Here is a 22,819-nt window from a genome sequence, read left to right on the forward strand (position 1 = left end):
CTGTCCTTCTGTCTCTATGTTGGTCTACCGTCCTTCTGTCTCCATGTTGGTCTACTGTCCCTCTGTCTCCATGTTGGTCTCCTGTCCTTCTGTCTCCATGTTGGTCTACTGTCCCTCTGTCTCCATGTTGGTCTACTGTCCGTCTGTCTCCATGTTGGTCTACTGTCCTTCTGTCTCCATGTTGGTCTACTGTCCGTCTGTCTCCATGTTGGTCTCCTGTCCTTCTGTCTCCATGTTGGTCTACTGTCCTTCTGTCTCCATGTTGGTCTACTGTCCTTCTGTCTCCATGTTGGTCTCCTGTCCTTCTGTCTCCATGTTGGTCTACTGTCCCTCTGTCTCTATGTTGGTCTCCTGTCCTTCTGTCTCCATGTTGGTCTACTGTCCTTCTGTCTCCATGTTGGTCTACTGTCCTTCTGTCTCCATGTTGGTCTACTGTCCTTCTGTCTTCATGTTGGTCTACTGTCCCTCTGTCTCTATGTTGGTCTACTGTCCTTCTGTCTCCATGTTGGTCTACTGTCCTTCTGTCTCTATGTTGGTCTACTGTCCTTCTGTCTCCATGTTGGTCTACTGTCCATCTGTCTCTATGTTGGTCTACTGTCCTTCTGTCTCCATGTTGGTCTACTGTCCTTCTGTCTCCATGTTGGTCTACTGTCCTTCTGTCTCCATGTTGATCTACTGTCCATCTGTCTCTATGTTGGTCTACTGTCCTTCTGTCTCCATGTTGGTCTACTGTCCTTCTGTCTCCATGTTGGTCTACTGTCCATCTGTCTCTATGTTGGTCTACTGTCCTTCTGTCTCCATGTTGGTCTACTGTCCTTCTGTCTCCATGTTGGTCTACTGTCCTTCTGTCTCCATGTTGATCTACTGTCCATCTGTCTCTATGTTGGTCTACTGTCCTTCTGTCTCCATGTTGGTCTACTGTCCTTCTGTCTCCATGTTGGTCTACTGTCCTTCTGTCTCCATGTTGATCTACTGTCCCTCTGTCTCCATGTTGGTCTACTGTCCTTCTGTCTCCATGTTGGTCTACTGTCCCTCTGTCTCTATGTTGGTCTACTGTCCCTCTGTCTCCATGTTGGTCTACTGTCCTTCTGTCTCCATGTTGGTCTACTGTCCCTCTGTCTCCATGTTGGTCTACTGTCCTTCTGTCTCCATGTTGGTCTACTGTCCTTCTGTCTCCATGTTGGTCTACTGTCCCTCTGTCTCCATGTTGGTCTACTGTCCTTCTGTCTCTATGTTGGTCTACTGTCCTTCTGTCTCTATGTTGGTCTCCTGTCCTTCTGTCTCCATGTTGGTCTACTGTCCTTCTGTCTCCATGTTGGTCTACTGTCCCTCTGTCTCCATGTTGGTCTACTGTCCTTCTGTCTCCATGTTGGTCTACTGTCCTTCTGTCTCCATGTTGGTCTACTGTCCCTCTGTCTCCATGTTGGTCTACTGTCCTTCTGTCTCTATGTTGGTCTACTGTCCTTCTGTCTCTATGTTGGTCTCCTGTCCTTCTGTCTCCATGTTGGTCTACTGTCCCTCTGTCTCCATGTTGGTCTACTGTCCCTCTGTCTCCATGTTGGTCTACTGTCCTGTCTCCATGTTGGTCTACTGTCCTTCTGTCTCCATGTTGGTCTACTGTCCTTCTGTCTCCATGTTGGTCTACTGTCCTTCTGTCTCCATGTTGGTCTACTGTCCTTCTGTCTCTATGTTGGTCTACTGTCCTTCTGTCTCCATGTTGGTCTACTGTCCTTCTGTCTCCATGTTGGTCTACTGTCCTTCTGTCTCCATGTTGGTCTACTGTCCTTCTGTCTCCATGTTGGTCTACTGTCCTTCTGTCTCCATGTTGGTCTACTGTCCTTCTGTCTCCATGTTGGTCTACTGTCCTTCTGTCTCCATGTTGGTCTACTGTCCTTCTGTCTCCATGTTGGTCTACTGTCCTTCTGTCTCCATGTTGGTCTACTGTCCTTCTGTCTCCATGTTGGTCTACTGTCCTTCTGTCTCCATGTTGGTCTACTGTCCTTCTGTCTCCATGTTGGTCTACTGTCCTTCTGTCTCCATGTTGGTCTACTGTCCTTCTGTCTCCATGTTGGTCTACTGTCCTTCTGTCTCCATGTTGGTCTACTGTCCTTCTGTCTCCATGTTGGTCTCCTGTCCTTCTGTCTCCATGTTGGTCTCCTGTCCTTCTGTCTCCATGTTGGTCTACTGTCCTTCTGTCTCCATGTTGGTCTACTGTCCTTCTGTCTCCATGTTGGTCTACTGTCCTTCTGTCTCCATGTTGGTCTACTGTCCTTCTGTCTCCATGTTGGTCTACTGTCCTTCTGTCTCCATGTTGGTCTACTGTCCTTCTGTCTCCATGTTGGTCTACTGTCCCTCTGTCTCCATGTTGGTCTACTGTCCTTCTGTCTCCATGTTGGTCTACTGTCCGTCTGTCTCCATGTTGATCTACTGTCCTTCTGTATCCATGTTGGTCTACTGTCCCTCTGTCTCCATGTTGGTCTACTGTCCTTCTGTCTCTATGTTGGTCTACTGTCCATCAAACAACATATATTTCACCTCTGTATCTTTTGCTAGAGATCTTAGACCTCTAGTTCTACTATATTGATAAATAATCAACAACTGATGATTCTGTAATATAAACCACCTGATACATTTGACCCCTTTCCAAAATGAGTTTGAATGAATCTGAACACTAGATATGAAACTAGATATGAAACCACTAGATATGAAACGAGATATGAAACTAGATATGAAACCACTAGATATGAAACTAGATATGAAACCACTAGATATGAAACTAGATATGAAACCACTAGATATGAAACTAGATGTGAAACTAGATATGAAATTAGATATGAAACCACTAGATATGAAACTAGATATGAAACTAGATATGAAACCACTAGATATGAAACTAGATATGAAACCACTAGATATGAAACCACTAGATATGAAACTAGATATGAAACCACTAGATATGAAACCACTAGATATGAAACTAGATATGAAACCACTAGATATGAAACTAGATATGAAACTAGATATGAAACCACTAGATATGAAACTAGATATGAAAACACTAGATATGAAACCACTAGATATGAAACTAGATATGAAACCACTAGATATGAAACTAGATATGAAACCACTAGATATGAAACTAGATATGAAACCACTAGATATGAAACTAGATATGAAAACACTAGATATGAAACCACTAGATATGAAACTAGATATGAAACCACTAGATATGAAACTAGATATGAAACCACTAGATATGAAACCACTAGATATGAAACTAGATATGAAACCACTAGATATGAAACTAGATATGAAACCACTAGATATGAAACCACTAGATATGAAACTAGATATGAAACCACTAGATATGAAACCACTAGATATGAAACTAGATATGAAACTAGATATGAAACCACTAGATATGAAACTAGATATGAAACCACTAGATATGAAACTAGATATGAAACCACTAGATATGAAACTAGATATGAAACTAGATATGAAACCACTAGATATGAAACTAGATATGAAACCACTAGATATGAAACTAGATATGAAACCACTAGATATGAAACTAGATATGAAACCACTAGATATGAAACTAGATATGAAACTAGATATGAAACCACTAGATATGAAACTAGATATGAAACTAGATATGAAACTAGATATGAAACCACTAGATATGAAACTAGATATGAAACTAGATATGAAACTAGATATGAAACTAGATATGAAACCACTAGATATGAAACCACTAGATATGAAACTAGATATGAAACTAGATATGAAACTAGATATGAAACTAGATATGAAACTAGATATGAAACTAGATATGAAACTAGATATGAAACTAGATATGAAACTAGATATGAAACCCGTGGGAACTGAGTTTTAAGTAGACAGGAAGTCCAATGAGGCAGATAAATACTAGTCTAAATATTCAGGTTGATGAGGCACGGCTTGTAATTCCAGAAGAAAATGTTGACACACCGCATATGAAGGACATCATTATTTAAATGCAATCACAATATCAGAGGCATAGTGATATAGTTACGGTAGGTCAAAATACGGTTGAAAATAAATAATTCCTCACATTAACTTCAAAACATCAATATCAACAGAAATCAATGTACTTTATGTTGAAGGGTTTTTACATTGAAAAGGTAAGCATTTGGACTCACCATTGTTGTTTCAGCGATGGACCCAAAACTGTTAATAAAAATGTTGCACGTTACGTTTACAGGAGGACCTGTGAAAGAATGAAAAATAAATCGTATTATTTTCTTATTAAAGAACAGTGAAACAAAAATCCCTCCTTGCAGACTGAAAACGCAGTCCTTTCTCCTCTATTACACTGAAAACACAGTCCTTTCTCCTCTATTACACTGAAAACACAGTCCTTTCTCCTCTATTACACTGAAAACACAGTCCTTTCTCCTCTATTACACTGAAAACACAGTCCTTTCTCCTCTATTACACTGAAAACACAGTCCTTTCTCCTCTATTACACTGAAAACACAGTCCTTTCTCCTCTATTACACTGAAAACACAGTCCTTTCTCCTCTATTACACTGAAAACACAGTCCTTCCTCCTCTATTACACTGAAAACACAGTCCTTCCTCCTCTATTACACTGAAAACACAGTCCTTTCTCCTCTATTACACTGAAAACACAGTCCTTCCTCCTCTATTACACTGAACACAGTCATTCCTCCTCTATTACACTGAAAACAGTCCTTCCTCCTCTATTACACTGAAAACACAGTCCTTCCTCCTTTATTACACTGACAACACAGTCATTTCTCCTCTATTACACTGAAAACACAGTCCTTTCTCCTCTATTACACTGAAAACAGTCATTCCTCCTCTATTACACTGAAAACACAGTCCTTTCTCCTCTATTACACTGAAAACACAGTCCTTTCTCCTTTATTACACTGAAAACACAGTCCTTTCTCCTCTATTACACTGAAAACACAGTCCTTTCTCCTCTATTACACTGAAAACAGTCATTCCTCCTCTATTACACTGAAAACACAGTCCTTTCTCCTCTATTACACTGAAAACACAGTCCTTTCTCCTCTATTACACTGAAAACAGTCATTTCTCCTCTATTACACTGAAAACACAGTCCTTCCTCCTCTATTACACTGAAAACACAGTCCTTTCTCCTCTATTACACTGAAAACAGTCATTCCTCCTCTATTACACTGAAAACAGTCCTTCCTCCTCTATTACACTGAAAACACAGTCCTTTCTCCTTTATTACACTGAAAACACAGTCCTTTCTCCTCTATTACACTGAAAACACAGTCCTTCCTCCTCTATTACACTGAAAACACAGTCCTTCCTCCTCTATTACACTGAAAACACAGTCCTTTATCCTCTATTACACTGAAAACACAGTCCTTTCTCCTCTATTACACTGAAAACACAGTCCTTCCTCCTTCCTCCTTTATTACACTGAAAAAAAAGACACAAATGGATTGTGTTAAGTAGTATATTTGCGGAACACATTATATAAACAGGAATATAATAACATGTGCTATTTAGCAGAAGTTTTTATTTATTTAAAGAGACTTACATTCTTTAAGTACGGGCAGTCCTGGGAATCTACCAACTGAGATACAGAGGACCACAACGAAATATCCCATAAGCCTGTGTACAACTGTACACAGAGGTACTGTAATATCATGTTGTAAACACACAGAGCTCCATGTTGACTGAGAGATTATGAGAATGTCCCCCCCCCCAAAAAAAACGCTAAGATCCTCAGAGACACTCCAAGGTTGTTTCCAGGCAACAGTGTCAAGGTTAGAACAAACACCACAGGGTTGAAGTCCGTTGAAGGCCGTATTACCTGCTTGTACAAACAAAATGTGATTACCCAGAGTGCCCGGTGACAAGAGTTGACTTTCAATTGGCTCAGGGAGAAAGGACAGCAATGGGAACAAGTCTAGCCCCCATCCATCACCTCAGGAAATGACAGATATTGGCTTTGAACAGTAAATTATATTACGTACCAATTCCAAGAAAAACCACTCCTCATCACCCGGTACCTTTACATAAAGCCGGAAAGTCAATAATGTCGGTCAATTAAAGGTTTCTACTTATTGATGACATGCCAGGTTTATATAACAAAAAAACTTTACAACATTTGAACTTAAAATCGTACACTACATCAAATGTGTTGGGCACGAAGGTACAGGCACATACGCGGTACAGTCTACACTACATCAAATGTGTTGGGCACGAAGGTACAGGCACATACGCGGTACAGTCTACACTACATCAAATGTGTTGGGCACGAAGGTACAGGCACATACGCGGTACAGTCTACACTACATCAAATGTGTTGGGCACGAAGGTACAGGCACATACGCGGTACAGTCTACACTACATCAAATGTGTTGGGCACGAAGGTACAGGCACATACGCGGTACAGTCTACACTACATCAAATGTGTTGGGCACGAAGGTACAGGCACATACGCGGTACAGTCTACACTACATCAAATGTGTTGGGCACGAAGGTACAGGCACATACGCGGTACAGTCTACACTACATCAAATGTGTTGGGCACGAAGGTACAGGCACATACGCGGTACAGTCTACACTACATCAAATGTGTTGGGCACGAAGGTACAGGCACATACATGGTACAGTCTACACTACATCAAATGTGTTGGGCACGAAGGTACAGGCACATACATGGTACAGTCTACACTACATCAAATGTGTTGGGCACGAAGGTACAGGCACATACATGGTACAGTCTACACTACATCAAATGTGTTGGGCACGAAGGTACAGGCACATACGCGGTACAGTCTACACTACATCAAATGTGTTGGGCACGAAGGTACAGGCACATATGCGGTACAGTCTACACTACATCAAATGTGTTGGGCACGAAGGTACAGGCACATACGCGGTACAGTCTACACTACATCAAATGTGTTGGGCACGAAGGTACAGGCACATACATGGTACAGTCTACACTACATCAAATGTGTTGGGCACGAAGGTACAGGCACATACGCGGTACAGTCTACACTACATAAAATGTGTTGGGCACGAAGGTACAGGCACATACACGGTACAGTCTACACTACATCAAATGTGTTGGGCACGAAGGTACAGGCACATACATGGTACAGTCTACACTACATCAAATGTGTTGGGCACGAAGGTACAGGCACATACATGGTACAGTCTACACTACATCAAATGTGTTGGGCACGAAGGTACAGGCACATACGCGGTACAGTCTACACTACATCAAATGTGTTGGGCACGAAGGTACAGGCACATACACGGTACAGTCTACACTACATCAAATGTTTTGGGCACGAAGGTACAGGCACATACGCGGTACAGTCTACACTACATCAAATGTGTTGGGCACGAAGGTACAGGCACATACGCGGTACAGTCTACACTACATCAAATGTTTTGGGCACGAAGGTACAGGCACATACGCGGTACAGTCTACACTACATCAAATGTTTTGGGCACGAAGGTACAGGCACATACGCGGTACAGTCTACACTACATCAAATGTGTTGAGCACGAAGGTACAGGCACATACGCGGTACAGTCTACACTACATCAAATGTTTTGGGCACGAAGGTACAGGCACATACGCGGTACAGTCTACACTACATCAAATGTGTTGAGCACGAAGGTACAGGCACATACATGGTACAGTCTACACTACATCAAATGTGTTGGGCACGAAGGTACAGGCACAAATGCGGTACAGTCTAAGTGCACATAGTCACGTCACAGCAGGACTACATTCCCTCACATCCTTTACATTTTACCACAAACAACCTCTGTGATTAAGGGTTTCCAACTTCCACTCATACAGATGCCTGGCAGCTACAATGAACTGAAGACTCTGAATTATTTTGATGAACAATTATTGTCCCTGTGACTGTCTCACAGCTGCTGCACACAGACACACACACACGCACGCACACACACTCACGCACACGGACACACACACACACACACACATACACACACGCAGGCACACACACATGCGCGCACGCACGCACACACACAAACGCACGCACACACACTCACGCACGCACGCACGAACACACACACACACACACACACACGCACGCACGCACCACGCACACACACTCACGCACGCACGCACGAACACACACACACACACGCACGCACGCACGCACGCACCACGCACACACACACACACACACACACACACACACACACACACACACACACACACACACACACACACACAAACATAGTTCTTCGTTAACCTATCAAATACAACCACAGGAAATAACCATCACATTTTACCCCAGAGCATATATCTTGTTTTTGAGGTACATCATCTAATTAAATTAAAATCAATACAGTAATCACAGACTAACAAGGACAAAAGAAGTAATCAAGAAAAAAAGAACTGAGGACATCTTGCAAATAATTTCAAGTCTACCTTCATAGCATGAAATGCTTGTGACAAAAGTAGGCCTATAACCAACAATCAGGCTGTACATTAATGATCCCACATAAATCAGCCTGTACATTAATGATCCCACATAAAAACATTATAAGATTTAAAACATTCATACAGCGTCTTCTTCCATGGTTTCTGACAAACAAACTCCGACAATGCCACTCAGCCTTATTAAGAATTTATTTTCAAGGCTGGGGAAAGAGGAGAAAAGAGGAGGTAGAAAGAGGAGGGGGAAAGAGGAGAGAGGAGGAAAGAGGAGGAGGAAAGAGGAAAGAGGAGGAGGAAAGAGGAAAGAGGAGGAGGAAAGAGGAGGGGGAAAGAGGAAAGAGGAGGAGGAAAGAGGAGGGGGAAAGAGGAGAGAGGAGGAAAGAGGAGGAGGAAAGTGGAGAAAAGAGGAGGAGAAAAGAGGAAAGAGGAGAAAAGAGGAGGTGGAAATAGGAGGGGGAAAGAGATTAGAGAGGAGGGAAGAGGAGGAGGACAGAGGAGAAAAGAGGAGGAGAAAAGAGGAAAGAGGAGGAGGAAAGAGGAGGAAAGAGGAGGAGGAAAGAGGAGAAAAGAGGAGGAGAAAAGAGGAGGAGGAAAGAGGAGGAAAGAGGAAGAGAGAAAAGGAGGAGAAAAGAGGAGGAAATAGGAGGAGAAAAGAGGAAAGAGGAGAAGAGGAGGAGGAAAGAGGAAAAGGAAAGAGGGAAAAGGAGGAGGAAAGAGGAGGAGAGAAGAGGAGGGGGAAAGAGGAGGAGAGAAGTGGAAGAGAAAAGAGGAGGATATAGGAGGAGAAAAGAGGAAAGAGGAGGGAAGAGGAGGTGGAAAGAGGAGAGAGGAGGAAAGAGGAGGAGGAAAGAGGAAAGAGGAGGAGGAAAGAGGAGGGGGAAAGAGGAGAGAGGAGGAAAGAGGAGGAGGAAAGAGGAGGAGGAAAGATGAGGGGGAAAGAGGAAAGAGGAGGAAAGAGGAGGAGGAAAGAGGAAAGAGGAAAGAGGAGGAGGAAAGAGGAAAGAGGAGGCCGAAAGAGGAGGGGGAATGAGGAGAGAGGAGGAAAGAGGAGGAGGAAAGTGGAGAAAAGAGGAGGTGAAAAGAGGAAAGAGGAGAAAAGAGGAGGTGGAAATAGGAGGGGGAAAGAGGAGAGAGGAGGAAAGAGGAGGAGGAAAGAGGAGAAAAGAGGAGGCGAAAAGAGGAAAGAGGAGGAGGAAAGAGGAGGAAAGAGGAGGAGGAAAGAGGAGGAGAAAAGAGGAGGAGGAAAGAGGAGGAAAGAGGAAGAGAGAAAAGGAGGAGAAAAGAGGAGGAAATAGGAGGAGAAAAGAGGAAAGAGGAGAAGAGAAGAGGAGGAGGAAAGAGGAAGAGGAAAGAGGAGGGAAAAGGAGGAGGAAAGAGGAGGAGAGAAGAGGAGGAGGAAAGAGGAGGAGAGAAGAGGAGGAGAAAAGAGGAGGATATAGGAGGAGAAAAGAGGAAAGAGGAGGGAAGAGGAGGTGGAAAGAGGAGGAAAGAGGAGGAAGTAGATGTAATAATTTGTATTTTCTTGACATTCCTTCCTTGCAGTGACTGAAAGGGTTGGGAAATGTAATGTCCTCTCTCTCTCTCTCTCTCTCTCTCTCTCTCTCTCTCTCTCTCTCTTTTCCACAATGGGGAGAGAGGGATAAAGGACAGCTCATTAACTGTCAAGGCAGTGTGACTCATACTGTAGAGCACAATGATTTGCTTTACTATGTTTGTTCATAAACATAGTAACCGAGAGAGAGAGAGAGAGAAAGAGAGATGGAGGGAGAGAGAGAGAGAGAGAGAGAGAGGGAGAGAGAGAGAGAGAGATCTGGTGCTTCTGTCACCAACCAAGGAGGACCTTCAGCAGCACCTAGATATTCTGCACAGATTCTGTCAGACCTGGGCCCTGACAGACCTGGGCCCTGACAGTAAATCTCAGTAAGACCAGAATAATGGTGTTCCATAAAGGTCCAGTTGCCAGGACCACAAATACAAATTCCATCTAGACACCGTTGCCCTAGAGCGCACAAAAAACTATACACACCTCGGCCTACACATCAGCGCCACAGGTAACTTCCACAAAGATCTGAACGATCTCAGAAACAAGGCAAGAAGGGCCTTCTATGCCATCAAAAGGAACATAAAATTTGACAATCCAAATTAAGATCTGGCTAAAAATACTTGAACCCATTGCCCTTTATGGTTGTGAGGTCTGTGGTCCGCTCACCAACCAAGAATTCACAAAATGGGACAAACACCAGATTAAGACTCTGCATGCAGAATTCTGCAAAAATATCCTCATTCTACGACGTAAAACACCAAATAATGCATGCAGAGCAGAATTAGGCCGATAATTATCAAATCCAGAAAAGAGCTGTTAAATTCTATAACTACCTAAAAGAAAGCGATTCCCAAACCTTCCATAACTAGGCCATCAACTACAGAGAGATGAACTTGGAGAAGAGCCCCCTTAGCAAGCTGGTCCTGGGGCTCTGTTCACAAACACAAACAGACCCCACAGAGTCCCAGGACAGCAACACAATTAGACCCAACCAAATCATGAGAAAACAAAAAGATAATTAATTGACAGATTGGAAAGAATTTACAAAAAAACGGAGCAAACTAGAATACTATTTGGCCCTAAACAGAGAAAGCTTTGAGGAAAGTTAAGGAAAGCTTTGACTATGTACAGACTCAGTGAGCATAGCCTTGCTATTGAGAAAGGCCGCCGAAGGCAGACCTGGCTCTCAAGAGAAGACAGGCTATGTGCACACTGCCCACAAAATGAGGTGGAAACTGAGCTGCACTTCCTAACCTCCTGCCAAATGTATGACCATATTAGAGACACATATTTCCCTCAGATTACATAGATATACAAAGAATTTGAAAACAAATCCAATTTTGATAAACTCCCATATCTACTGGGTGAAATACCACAGTGTGTCATCACAGCAGCAAGATTTGTGACCTGTTGCCACAAGAAAAATGGCAACCAGTGAAGAACAAACACCATTATAAATACAACCCATATTTATTTTTATTTATTTTCCCTTTTGTACTTTAACCATTTGTACATCATTACAACACTGTATATAGACATAATATGACATTTGACATGTCTTTATTCTTTCGGAACATTTGTGAGTGTAATGTTTACTGTTCATTTTGATTGTATATTTCACTTTTGTTTATTATCTAGTTGGCTTGCTTTGGCAACGGAAACATGTGTTTATAATAAAAAATAAAATAAATAATAAAAACCTTGTAATGTAATTGAATTGAAATTGACGGAGAGAGAGAGAGGTAGGACGTGGCTTTGTGTCTCTCTCTGCTTTGCTGCTGAGGTTGTGGTGTACTGTCCTTCCAATTTCCACTTTCATTAAAAAAGAAAAAAGAAAAAGAAACTCCACTTTCATTAATAAAAAAACAAGTGACAACAGCAATGATCCATAATGAAAGTAACGCTTCGCTGCATCCCACCTTGCCTTGCTAAGAGATGACCATGGCCTGAGCTATCAAAAAACGCCACTCATTTATTATTCTAAACTAGAAAAAAACGATACAATAGTAACGAGAGCAGCAAGTCAAGTAATTTAAGCAGAACAATTAATTTTCACTCTTGGAATAAAGATTGGACATATATGAAATAGATGTAGGGGCTGATGCATCATACATGCCATAGGGACCCATAGGGACCCATAGGGACCCACAATCCCAATATTACTCATCAGCACAGTGTTTACTAATGAGTATTCCGTATTCTCCTCCCACCTTCACTAACAGCTTAAGATAACTGCTTAGTAGGTAAAGCCTTGGCTTGTGCAAGCCAGAATGGCTCATAGGAAAGGGGGGATACCTAGTCAGTTGTACAACTGAATACATTCAACTGAAACGTGTCTTCTGCATTTAGCCCAACCCCTCTGAATCAGAGAGGTGCACGGCTGGCTGCCATACTCCAACATTCAAATCTTCAGCGCCCGGGGAACAGCGGGTTAACTGCCTTGATCAGGGTCAGAACAACATGTATTTTTAACTTGTCAGCTCTAGGGATTTGATCAAGCAACCTTTCAGTTACTGGCCCAACACTCTAACCACTAGGCTACCTGTTGGTTACTGGCCCAACACTCTAACCACGAGGCTACCTGTTGGTTACTGGCCCAACACTCTAACCACTAGGCTACCTGTTGGTTACTGGCCCAACACTCTAACCACTAGGCTACCTGGATCCTATCTTCTGTTCCCGTATTGGGTGGTAGCTTGATGTACAAGTACACCCCCTGGACAGGACACTAGTCTATTGCCCCCAATCTATCTCCTTTATGCTGAGTGCCAGGGATTGACGTATCGGGTCCCATTTTTACAGTCTTTGGTATGATTTGGCCAGGGATCAAAAGCCCAACTTTCCAATCTCAGGGTAGACACTCTAACCACAAAGCCAGTGAGTTGGTTACTGCTCATGGGCCGGGCCATAACATGGGTGTAATGAAGTTCTGTCTGTAAATCAAGCAGCTATGCAGTGGTTTACTAAGTAGTAGTAGTGATGATGGTAGTTGTAGTAATGATGATGGTAGTAGTAGTAGTGATGATGGTAGTTGTAGTAATGATGATGGTAGTTGTAGTAGTGATGATGGTAGTAGTAGTAATGATGATGGTAGTAGTAGTAATGATGATGGTAGTAGTAGTAATGATGATGGTAGTAGTAGTAGTGATGATGGTAGTTGTAGTAGTGATGATGGTAGTAGTAGTAGTGATGATGGTAGTAGTAGTAGTGACGATGGTAGTTGTAGTAATGATGATGGTAGTAGTAGTAGTGATGATGGTAGTTGTAGTAGTGATGATGGTAGTAGTAGTAGTGATGATGGTAGTTGTAGTAGTGATGATGGTAGTAGTAGTAGTGATGATGGTAGTAGTAGTAGTAGTGATGGTAGTAGTAGTAATGATGATGGTAGTAGTAGTAGTGATGATGGTAGTAGTAGTAGTGACGATGGTAGTAGTAGTAATGATGATGGTAGTAGTAGTAGTGATGATGGTAGTAGTAGTAGTGACGATGGTACTAGTAGTAATGATGATGGTAGTAGTAGTAATGATGATGGTAGTAGTAGTAGTGATGATGGTAGTAGTAGTAATGATGATGGTAGTAGTAGTGATGATGGTAGTAGTAGTAGTGACGATGGTAGTTGTAGTAGTGATGATGGTAGTAGTAATGATGGTAGTTGTAGTAATGATGATGGTAGGAGTAGTACTGATGATGGGAGTAGTAATGATGATGGTAGTTGTAGTAGTGATGATGGTAGTTGTAGTAGTGATGATGGTAGTTGTAGTACTGATGATGGTAGTTGTAGTAATGATGATGGTAGTTGTAGTAGTGATGATGGTAGTAGTAGTAATGATGATGGTAGTTGTAGTAATGATGATGGTAGTTGTAGTACTGATGATGGTAGTTGTAGTAATGATGATGGTAGTTGTAGCAGTGATGATGGTAGTTGTAGTAGTGATGATGGTAGTTGTAGTAATGATGATGGTAGTTGTAGTAATGATGATGGGAGTTGTAATGATGATGGTCGTTGTAGTAATGATGATGGTAGTTGTAGTAGTGATGATGGTAGTTGTAGTAATGATGATGGTAGTTGTAGTAGTGATGATGGTAGTTGTAGTAATGATGATGGTAGTTGTAGTAGTGATGATGGTAGTTGTAGTAGTGATGATGGTAGTTGTAGTACTGATGATGGTAGTTGTAGTAATGATGATGGTAGTTGTAGTAGTGATGATGGTAGTTGTTGTAATGATGATGGTAGTTGTAGTAATGATGATGGTAGTTGTAGTAGTGATGATGGTAGTTGTAGTAATGATGATGGTAGTTGTAGTAGTGATGATGGTAGTTGTAGTAGTGATGATGGTAGTTGTAGTACTGATGATGGTAGTTGTAGTAATGATGATGGTAGTTGTAGTAGTGATGATGGTAGTTGTAGTAGTGATGATGGTAGTTGTAGTACTGATGATGGTAGTTGTAGTAATGATGATGGTAGTTGTAGTAATGATGATGGTAGTTGTAGTAGTGATGATGGTAGTAGTATTAGTGATGATGGTAGTTGTAGTACTGATGATGGTAGTTGTAGTACTGATGATGGTAGTTGTAGTAATGATGATGGGAATTGTAGTGATGATGGTAGTAGTAGTATTGATGATGGTAGTTGTAGTACTGATGATGGTAGTTGTAGTACTGATGATGGTAGTTGTAGTAATGATGATGGGAGTTGTAATGATGATGGTAGTTGTAGTAATGATGATGGTAGTTGTAGTAGTGATGATGGTAGTAGTAGTAGTGACGATGGTAGTAGTAGTAATGATGATGGTAGTTGTAGTACTGATGATGGTAGTAGTAGTAATGATGATGGGAGTAGTAACAATGATGGTAGTAGTAGTAATGATGATGGTAGTAGCAGTAATGATGATGGTAGTAGTAGTAGTGATGATGGTAGTTGTAGTACTGATGATGATAGTTGTAGTAATGATGATGGTAGTTGTAGCAGTGATGATGGTAGTTGTAGCAGTGATGATGGTAGTAGTAGTAGTGATGATGGTAGTAGTAGTAATGATGATGATGGTAGTAGTAATGATGATGGTAGTTGTAGCAGCGATGATGGTAGTTGTAGTACTGATGATGGTATTTGTAGTACTGATGATGGTAGTTGTAGTAATGATGATGGTAGTAGCAGTAATGATGATGGTAGTAGTAGTAATGATGATGGTAGTAGCAGTAATGATGATGGTAGTTGTAGTACTGATGATGGTAGTTGTAGTAATGATGATGGTAGTTGTAGTAGTGATGATGGTAGTTGTAGTAATGATGATGGTAGTTGTAGTAATGATGATGGTAGTTGTAGCAGTGATGATGGTAGTTGTAGTAGTGATGATGGTAGTTGTAGTAGTGATGATGGTAGTTGTAGTAATGATGATGGGAGTAATAATATATAATATATGCCATTTAGCAGACGCTTTTATCCAAAGCGACTTACAGTCATGTGTGCATACATTCTACGTATGGGTGGTCCCGGGAATCGAACCCACTACCCTGGCGTTACAAGCGCCATGCTCTACCAACTGTGCTACAGAAGGACCACAGTAGTAATGATGATGGTAGTTGTAGCAGTGATGATGGTAGTTGTAGTAATGATGATGGTATTTGTAGTAATGATGATGGTAGTTGTAGCAGTGATGATGGTAGTTGTAGTAGTGATGATGGTAGTTGTAGTAGTGATGATGGTAGTTGTAGTAATGATGATGGTAGTAGTAGTAGCAGTGATGATGGTAGTTGTAGTAATGATGATGGTAGTAGTAGTAGCAGTGATGATGGTAGTTGTAGTAGTGATGATGGTAGTTGTAGTAATGATGATGGTAGTAGTAGTAGCAGTGATGATGGTAGTTGTAGTAATGATGATGGTAGTTGTAGTAATGATGATGGTAGTTGTAGTAATGATGATGGTAGTTGAAGTAATGATGATGGTAGGAGTAGTACTGATGATGGTAGTAGTAATGATGATGGTAGTTGTAGTAGTGATGATGGTAGTTGTAGCAGTGATGATGGTAGTTGTAGTAGTGATGATGGTAGTTGTAGTAGTGATGATGGTAGTTGTAGTAATGATGATGGTAGTTGAAGTAATGATGATGGTAGTTGTAGTAGTGATGATGGTAGTTGTAGTAATGATGATGGGAGTAGTAATGATGATGGTAGTTGTAGTAGTGATGATGGTAGTTGTAGCAGTGATGATGGTAGTTGTAGTAGTGATGATGGTAGTTGTAGCAGTGATGATGGTAGTTGTAGTAATGATGATGGTAGTTGTAGTAATGATGATGGTAGTTGTAGTACTGATGATGGTAGTAGTAGTAATGATGATGGGAGTAGTAACAATGATGGTAGTAGTAGTAATGATGATGGTAGTAGCAGTAATGATGATGGTAGTAGTAGTAGTGATGATGGTAGTTGTAGTACTGATGATGGTAGTTGTAGTAATGATGATGGTAGTTGTAGTACTGATGATGGTAGTAGTAGTAATGATGATGGGAGTAGTAACAATGATGGTAGTAGTAGTAATGATGATGGTAGTAGCAGTAATGATGATGGTAGTAGTAGTAGTGATGATGGTAGTTGTAGTACTGATGATGATAGTTGTAGTAATGATGATGGTAGTTGTAGCAGTGATGATGGTAGTTGTAGCAGTGATGATGGTAGTAGTAGTAGTGATGATGGTAGTAGTAGTAATGATGATGATGGTAGTAGTAATGATGATGGTAGTTGTAGCAGCGATGATGGTAGTTGTAGTACTGATGATGGTATTTGTAGTACTGATGATGGTAGTTGTAGTAATGATGATGGTAGTAGCAGTAATGATGATGGTAGTAGTAGTAATGATGATGGTAGTAGCAGTAATGATGATGGTAGTTGTAGTACTGATGATGGTAGTTGTAGTAATGATGATGGTAGTTGTAGTAGTGATGATGGTAGTTGTAGTAATGATGATGGTAGTTGTAGTAATGATGATGGTAGTTGTAGCAGTGATGATGGTAGTTGTAGTAGTGATGATGGTAGTTGTAGTAGTGATGATGGTAGTTGTAGTAATGATGATGGGAGTAATAATATATAATATATGCCATTTAGCAGACGCTTTTATCCAAAGCGACTTACAGTCATGTGTGCATACATTCTACGTATGGGTGGTCCCGGAATCGAACCCACTACCCTGGCGTTACAAGCGCCATGCTCTACCAACTGTGCTACAGAAGGACCACAGTAGTAATGATGATGGTAGTTGTAGCAGTGATGATGGTAGTTGTAGTAATGATGATGGTATTTGTAGTAATGATGATGGTAGTTGTAGCAGTGATGATGGTAGTTGTAGTAGTGATGATGGTAGTTGTAGTAGTGATGATGGTAGTTGTAGTAATGATGATGGTAGTAGTAGTAGCAGTGATGATGGTAGTTGTAGTAATGATGATGGTAGTAGTAGTAGCAGTGATGATGGTAGTTGTAGTAGTGATGATGGTAGTTGTAGTAATGATGATGGTAGTAGTAGTAGCAGTGATGATGGTAGTTGTAGTAATGATGATGGTAGTTGTAGTAATGATGATGGTAGTTGTAGTAATGATGATGGTAGTTGAAGTAATGATGATGGTAGGAGTAGTACTGATGATGGGAGTAGTAATGATGATGGTAGTTGTAGTAGTGATGATGGTAGTTGTAGCAGTGATGATGGTAGTTGTAGTAGTGATGATGGTAGTTGTAGTAGTGATGATGGTAGTTGAAGTAATGATGATGGTAGTTGTAGCAGTGATGATGGTAGTTGTAGTAGTGATGATGGTAGTTGTAGCAGTGATGATGGTAGTTGTAGTAATGATGATGGTAGTTGTAGTAGTGATGATGGTAGTTGTAGCAGTGATGATGGTAGTTGTAGTAGTGATGATGGTAGTAGTAGCAGTGATGATGGTAGTTGTAGCAGTGATGATGGTAGTTGTAGTAATGATGATGGTAGTTGTAGTAATGATGATGGTAGTTGTAATACTGATGATGGTATTTGTAGTAATGATGATGGTAGTTGTAGTAATGATGATGGTAGGAGTAGTACTGATGTAAAGTTGAAAATGACAGTTAGTTAGTTCTAAGTTTCCATGTTTACTCCATGTTATATTTATTATATTTCCACTATTGACAGTTACCATTTTGTTGTTCATTTTTTCTTAGCTTTTCTTTGTATTAATATTTACTACCTTTTTATATTATTATTCTTTAATATTTTATTACAATGTATTCTGTATATGTTGTTGCTTTGGCAATATTGACACAATGTTTGTTCATGCCAATAAAGCATCTTGAACTCGAATTTGAAAGAAACAGAGAGAAAGAGATAGAGAGAGAGAAAGAGATAAAGAGCGAGAGAGAGAGAGAGAGAGAGAGAGAGAAAGAGCGAGATAGAGAGAGAGAGAGAGAGAGAGAGAGAGAAGGAAATAGAGAGAGAGAGAGAGAAAGAGCTAGAGAGAGAGAAAGAGATAGAGAGATATAGAGAGAAAGAGAAAGAGATAGATAGAGAGAGAGATAGAGAGAAAGAGATAGAGGGATAGAAAGAGAGAGAGAGAGAGAAAGAGCGAGTGAGAGAGATAGAGAGAGATAGAAAGAGATAGAGAGAGAGAGAGAGAGAGAGAGAGAGAGAGAGCGAGAGACTGTAAGTGTGCCTTAACATTTTTTTTGTATGAATAAAAAACAAACATTATAATGGACCACTTGACAATGGAGCTGCCATCAGCAGAAATACAATGGCTTCTAAGCATTAAATATTTATCTAGCTTTAAGCCTGGTACCTATAGAGTGTTGGCCAAGCGGTTTTAGGTTTTATTGAGCTAATATATATTCCACACATGCTCAACTCTTTTTATACCTACAAGCTGGAGAGAGAGAGGTTATAGCGTTATTGCCTAAGCTGTTTTTTTTTCATTATGTGCAGACACCACAGCTGATAGAGGCAGAGGGACTTTGTCAAAGCATCAGGAATAACACTAGAGATGTATTAGAGATGGACAAACTGACATCAAATACCTGAATGGTGGTAAACCCACAGTATGTTGAGGTGGTGTAGTTGTTTTGCTTCATTTATTTGTGATACATACTGTATATATACTGTATACGTACTGTAAACATACTGTATATATATATATATACTGTATATATATGAAAACAGTCTTCATCCTTCCCCTGTGCATAATAAACAGTCTTTGGAACAACAATAAAGTCTTGTTGATAGGCTTCATGGGAAATCAACAACAGCAATCTGCAGCAAAGATAATATTTCAGTCACAATTTATTTTTTATTTTTTTGGGATGAATCTTACCCCTTTTTCTCCCTAATTTCATAGTATCCAATTGTTTAGTAGCTACTATCTTGTCTCAACGCTACAACTCCCGTACGGGCTCGGGAGAGACAAAGGTTGAAAGTCATGCGTCCTCCGATACACAACCCAACCAAGCCGCACTGCTTCTTAACAAAGCGCGCATCCAACCCGGAAGCCAGACACACCAATGTGTCGGAGGAAACTGTGCACCTGGCAACCTTGGTTAGCGTGCACTGCGCCCGGCCCACCACAGGAGTCACTGGTGCGTGATGAGACAAGGACATCCCTACCGACCAAACCCTCCTTAACCCGGACTACGCTAGGCCAATTGTGCGTCGCCCCACGGACCTCCCGGTCATGGCCGGTTACGACAGAGCCTGGGCGCGAACCCAGAGTCTCTGATGGCACAGCTGGCGCTGCAGTACAGCACCCTTGCAGTACAAACCTCACCTATACATTCTCCTACCATGCATCACATTCACTGCTTTAACAGTGTGCACTTACAAGGAGAAACTTTTCTGAGCTGGCTGGCATTCAGGAAGAGGCTTTTAGGAGAAATGGCATGATAGGACATCCCTGACAGGTTCGATGCGGGTGGAGGGGTCCTCTCAATGTGTCATTATTTAGATGAAATATATTTGAATTCAGTGGCCCTGAAGCTGCATATATTGGGCAGCTAGCTAGCTGGGTGGAGGTCCTGAAGCTGCATATAGTGGGCAGCTAGCTAGCTGGATGGAGGCCCTGAAGCTGCATGTAGTGGGCAGCTAGCTAGCTGGATAGAGGCCCTGAAGCTGCATGTAGTGGGTAGCTAGCTAGCTGGATAGAGGCCCTGAAGCTGCATATAGTGGGCAGCTCGCTAGTTGGATAGAGGCCCTGAAGCTGCATATATTGGGCAGCTAGCTAGCTGGGTGGAGGTCCTGAAGCTACATATAGTGGGCAGCTAGCTAGCTGGATGGAGGCCCTGAAGCTGCATGTAGTTGGCAGCTAGCTAGTTGGATGGAGGCCCTGAAGCTGCATGTAGTGGGTAGCTAGCTAGCTGGATAGAGGCCCTGAAGCTGCATGTAGTGGGTAGCTAGCTAGATGGATAGAGGCCCTGAAGCTGCATATAGTGGGCATCTAGCTAGCTGGATGGAGGCCCTGAAGCTGCATGTCGTGGGTAGCTAGCTAGATGGATAGAGGCCCTGAAGCTGCATGTAGTGGGTAGCTAGCTAGATGGATAGAGGCCCTGAAGCTGCATATAGTGGGCATCTAGCTAGCTGGATGGAGGCCCTGAAGCTGCATGTAGTGGGCAGCAAGCTAGCTGGATAGAGGCCCTGAAGCTGCATGTAGTGGGTAGCTAGCTAGATTGATAGAGGCCCTGAAGCTGCATATAGTGGGCAGCTAGCTAGCTGGGTGGAGGTCCTGAAGCTACATATAGTGGGCAGGTAGCGAGCTGGATGGAGGCCCTGAAGCTGCATGTAGTGGGTAGCTAGCTAGATGGATAGAGGCCCTGAAGCTGCATATAGTGGGGATCTAGCTAGCTGGATGGAGGCCCTGAAGCTGCATGTAGTGGGCAGCAAGCTAGCTGGATAGAGGCCCTGAAGCTGCATGTAGTGGGTAGCTAGCTAGATGGATAGAGGCCCTGAAGCTGCATATAGTGGGCAGCTAGCTAGTTGGATAGAGGCCCTGAAGCTGCATATATTGGGCAGCTAGCTAGCTGGATAGAGGCCCTGAAGCTGCATATATTGGGCAGCTAGCTAGCTGGGTGGAGGTCCTGAAGCTACATATAGTGGGCAGGTAGCGAGCTGGATGGAGGCCCTGAAGCTGCATGTAGTGGCCAGCTAGCTAGTTGGATGGAGGCCCTGAAGCTGCATATAGTGGGGATCTAGCTAGCTGGATAGAGGCCCTGAAGCTGCATATAGTGGGTAGCTAGCTAGTTGGATGGAGGCCCTGAAGCTGCATGTAGTGGGTAGCTAGCTAGATGGATAGAGGCCCTGAAGCTGCATGTAGTGGGTAGCTAGCTAGATGGATAGAGGCCCTGAAGCTGCATATAGTGGGCAGCTAGCTAGTTGGATGGAGGCCCTGAAGCTGCATGTAGTGGGTAGCTAGCTAGCTGGATAGAGGCCCTGAAGCTGCATGTAGTGGGTAGCTAGCTAGATGGATAGAGGCCCTGAAGCTGCATATAGTGGGCATCTAGCTAGCTGGATGGAGGCCCTGAAGCTGCATGTCGTGGGTAGCTAGCTAGATGGATAGAGGCCCTGAAGCTGCATGTAGTGGGTAGCTAGCTAGATGGATAGAGGCCCTGAAGCTGCATATAGTGGGCATCTAGCTAGCTGGATGGAGGCCCTGAAGCTGCATGTAGTGGGCAGCAAGCTAGCTGGATAGAGGCCCTGAAGCTGCATGTAGTGGGTAGCTAGCTAGATTGATAGAGGCCCTGAAGCTGCATATAGTGGGCAGCTAGCTAGCTGGGTGGAGGTCCTGAAGCTACATATAGTGGGCAGGTAGCGAGCTGGATGGAGGCCCTGAAGCTGCATGTAGTGGGTAGCTAGCTAGATGGATAGAGGCCCTGAAGCTGCATATAGTGGGCAGCTAGCTAGTTGGATAGAGGCCCTGAAGCTGCATATATTGGGCAGCTAGCTAGCTGGATAGAGGCCCTGAAGCTGCATATATTGGGCAGCTAGCTAGCTGGGTGGAGGTCCTGAAGCTACATATAGTGGGCAGGTAGCGAGCTGGATGGAGGCCCTGAAGCTGCATGTAGTGGCCAGCTAGCTAGTTGGATAGAGGCCCTGAAGCTGCATATATTGGGCAGCTAGCTAGCTGGATAGAGGCCCTGAAGCTGCATATATTGGGCAGCTAGCTAGCTGGGTGGAGGTCCTGAAGCTACATATAGTGGGCAGGTAGCGAGCTGGATGGAGGCCCTGAAGCTGCATGTAGTGGCCAGCTAGCTAGTTGGATGGAGGCCCTGAAGCTGCATATAGTGGGGATCTAGCTAGCTGGATAGAGGCCCTGAAGCTGCATATAGTGGGTAGCTAGCTAGTTGGATGGAGGCCCTGAAGCTGCATGTAGTGGGTAGCTAGCTAGATGGATAGAGGCCCTGAAGCTGCATGTAGTGGGTAGCTAGCTAGATGGATAGAGGCCCTGAAGCTGCATATAGTGGGCAGCTAGCTAGTTGGATGGAGGCCCTGAAGCTGCATGTAGTGGGTAGCTAGCTAGCTGGATAGAGGCCCTGAAGCTGCATGTAGTGGGTAGCTAGCTAGATGGATAGAGGCCCTGAAGCTGCATATAGTGGGCATCTAGCTAGCTGGATGGAGGCCCTGAAGCTGCATGTCGTGGGTAGCTAGCTAGATGGATAGAGGCCCTGAAGCTGCATGTAGTGGGTAGCTAGCTAGATGGATAGAGGCCCTGAAGCTGCATATAGTGGGCATCTAGCTAGCTGGATGGAGGCCCTGAAGCTGCATGTAGTGGGCAGCAAGCTAGCTGGATAGAGGCCCT

The 22,819-nt window shown here is 42.8% G+C and overlaps 1 protein-coding gene across 5 annotated transcripts in view; it reads right to left on the reverse strand.

Annotated features, from left to right (window-relative positions):
• The window catches only part of LOC118373580 (glycine receptor subunit alphaZ1-like), a 117,602-nt gene that overhangs the window by 45,186 nt on the left and 49,597 nt on the right, over positions 1-22,819 (reverse strand). For 4 of the 5 annotated variants that reach the window (XM_052516874.1, XM_052516866.1, XM_052516844.1 and 1 more), the window contains one exon: positions 4,185-4,252. In XM_052516874.1, the coding sequence (XP_052372834.1) occupies positions 4,185-4,252 (68 nt within the window). Of the gene's footprint in view, positions 1-4,184; positions 4,253-5,587; positions 6,052-22,819 lie in introns of those variants that run through there. The other variant, XM_052516882.1, reaches the window with a different exon arrangement.

The sequence above is a fragment of the Oncorhynchus keta genome, chromosome 4 (genome assembly GCF_023373465.1).
Source record: "Oncorhynchus keta strain PuntledgeMale-10-30-2019 chromosome 4, Oket_V2, whole genome shotgun sequence".
Classification (NCBI taxonomy): Eukaryota; Metazoa; Chordata; class Actinopteri; order Salmoniformes; family Salmonidae; genus Oncorhynchus; species Oncorhynchus keta.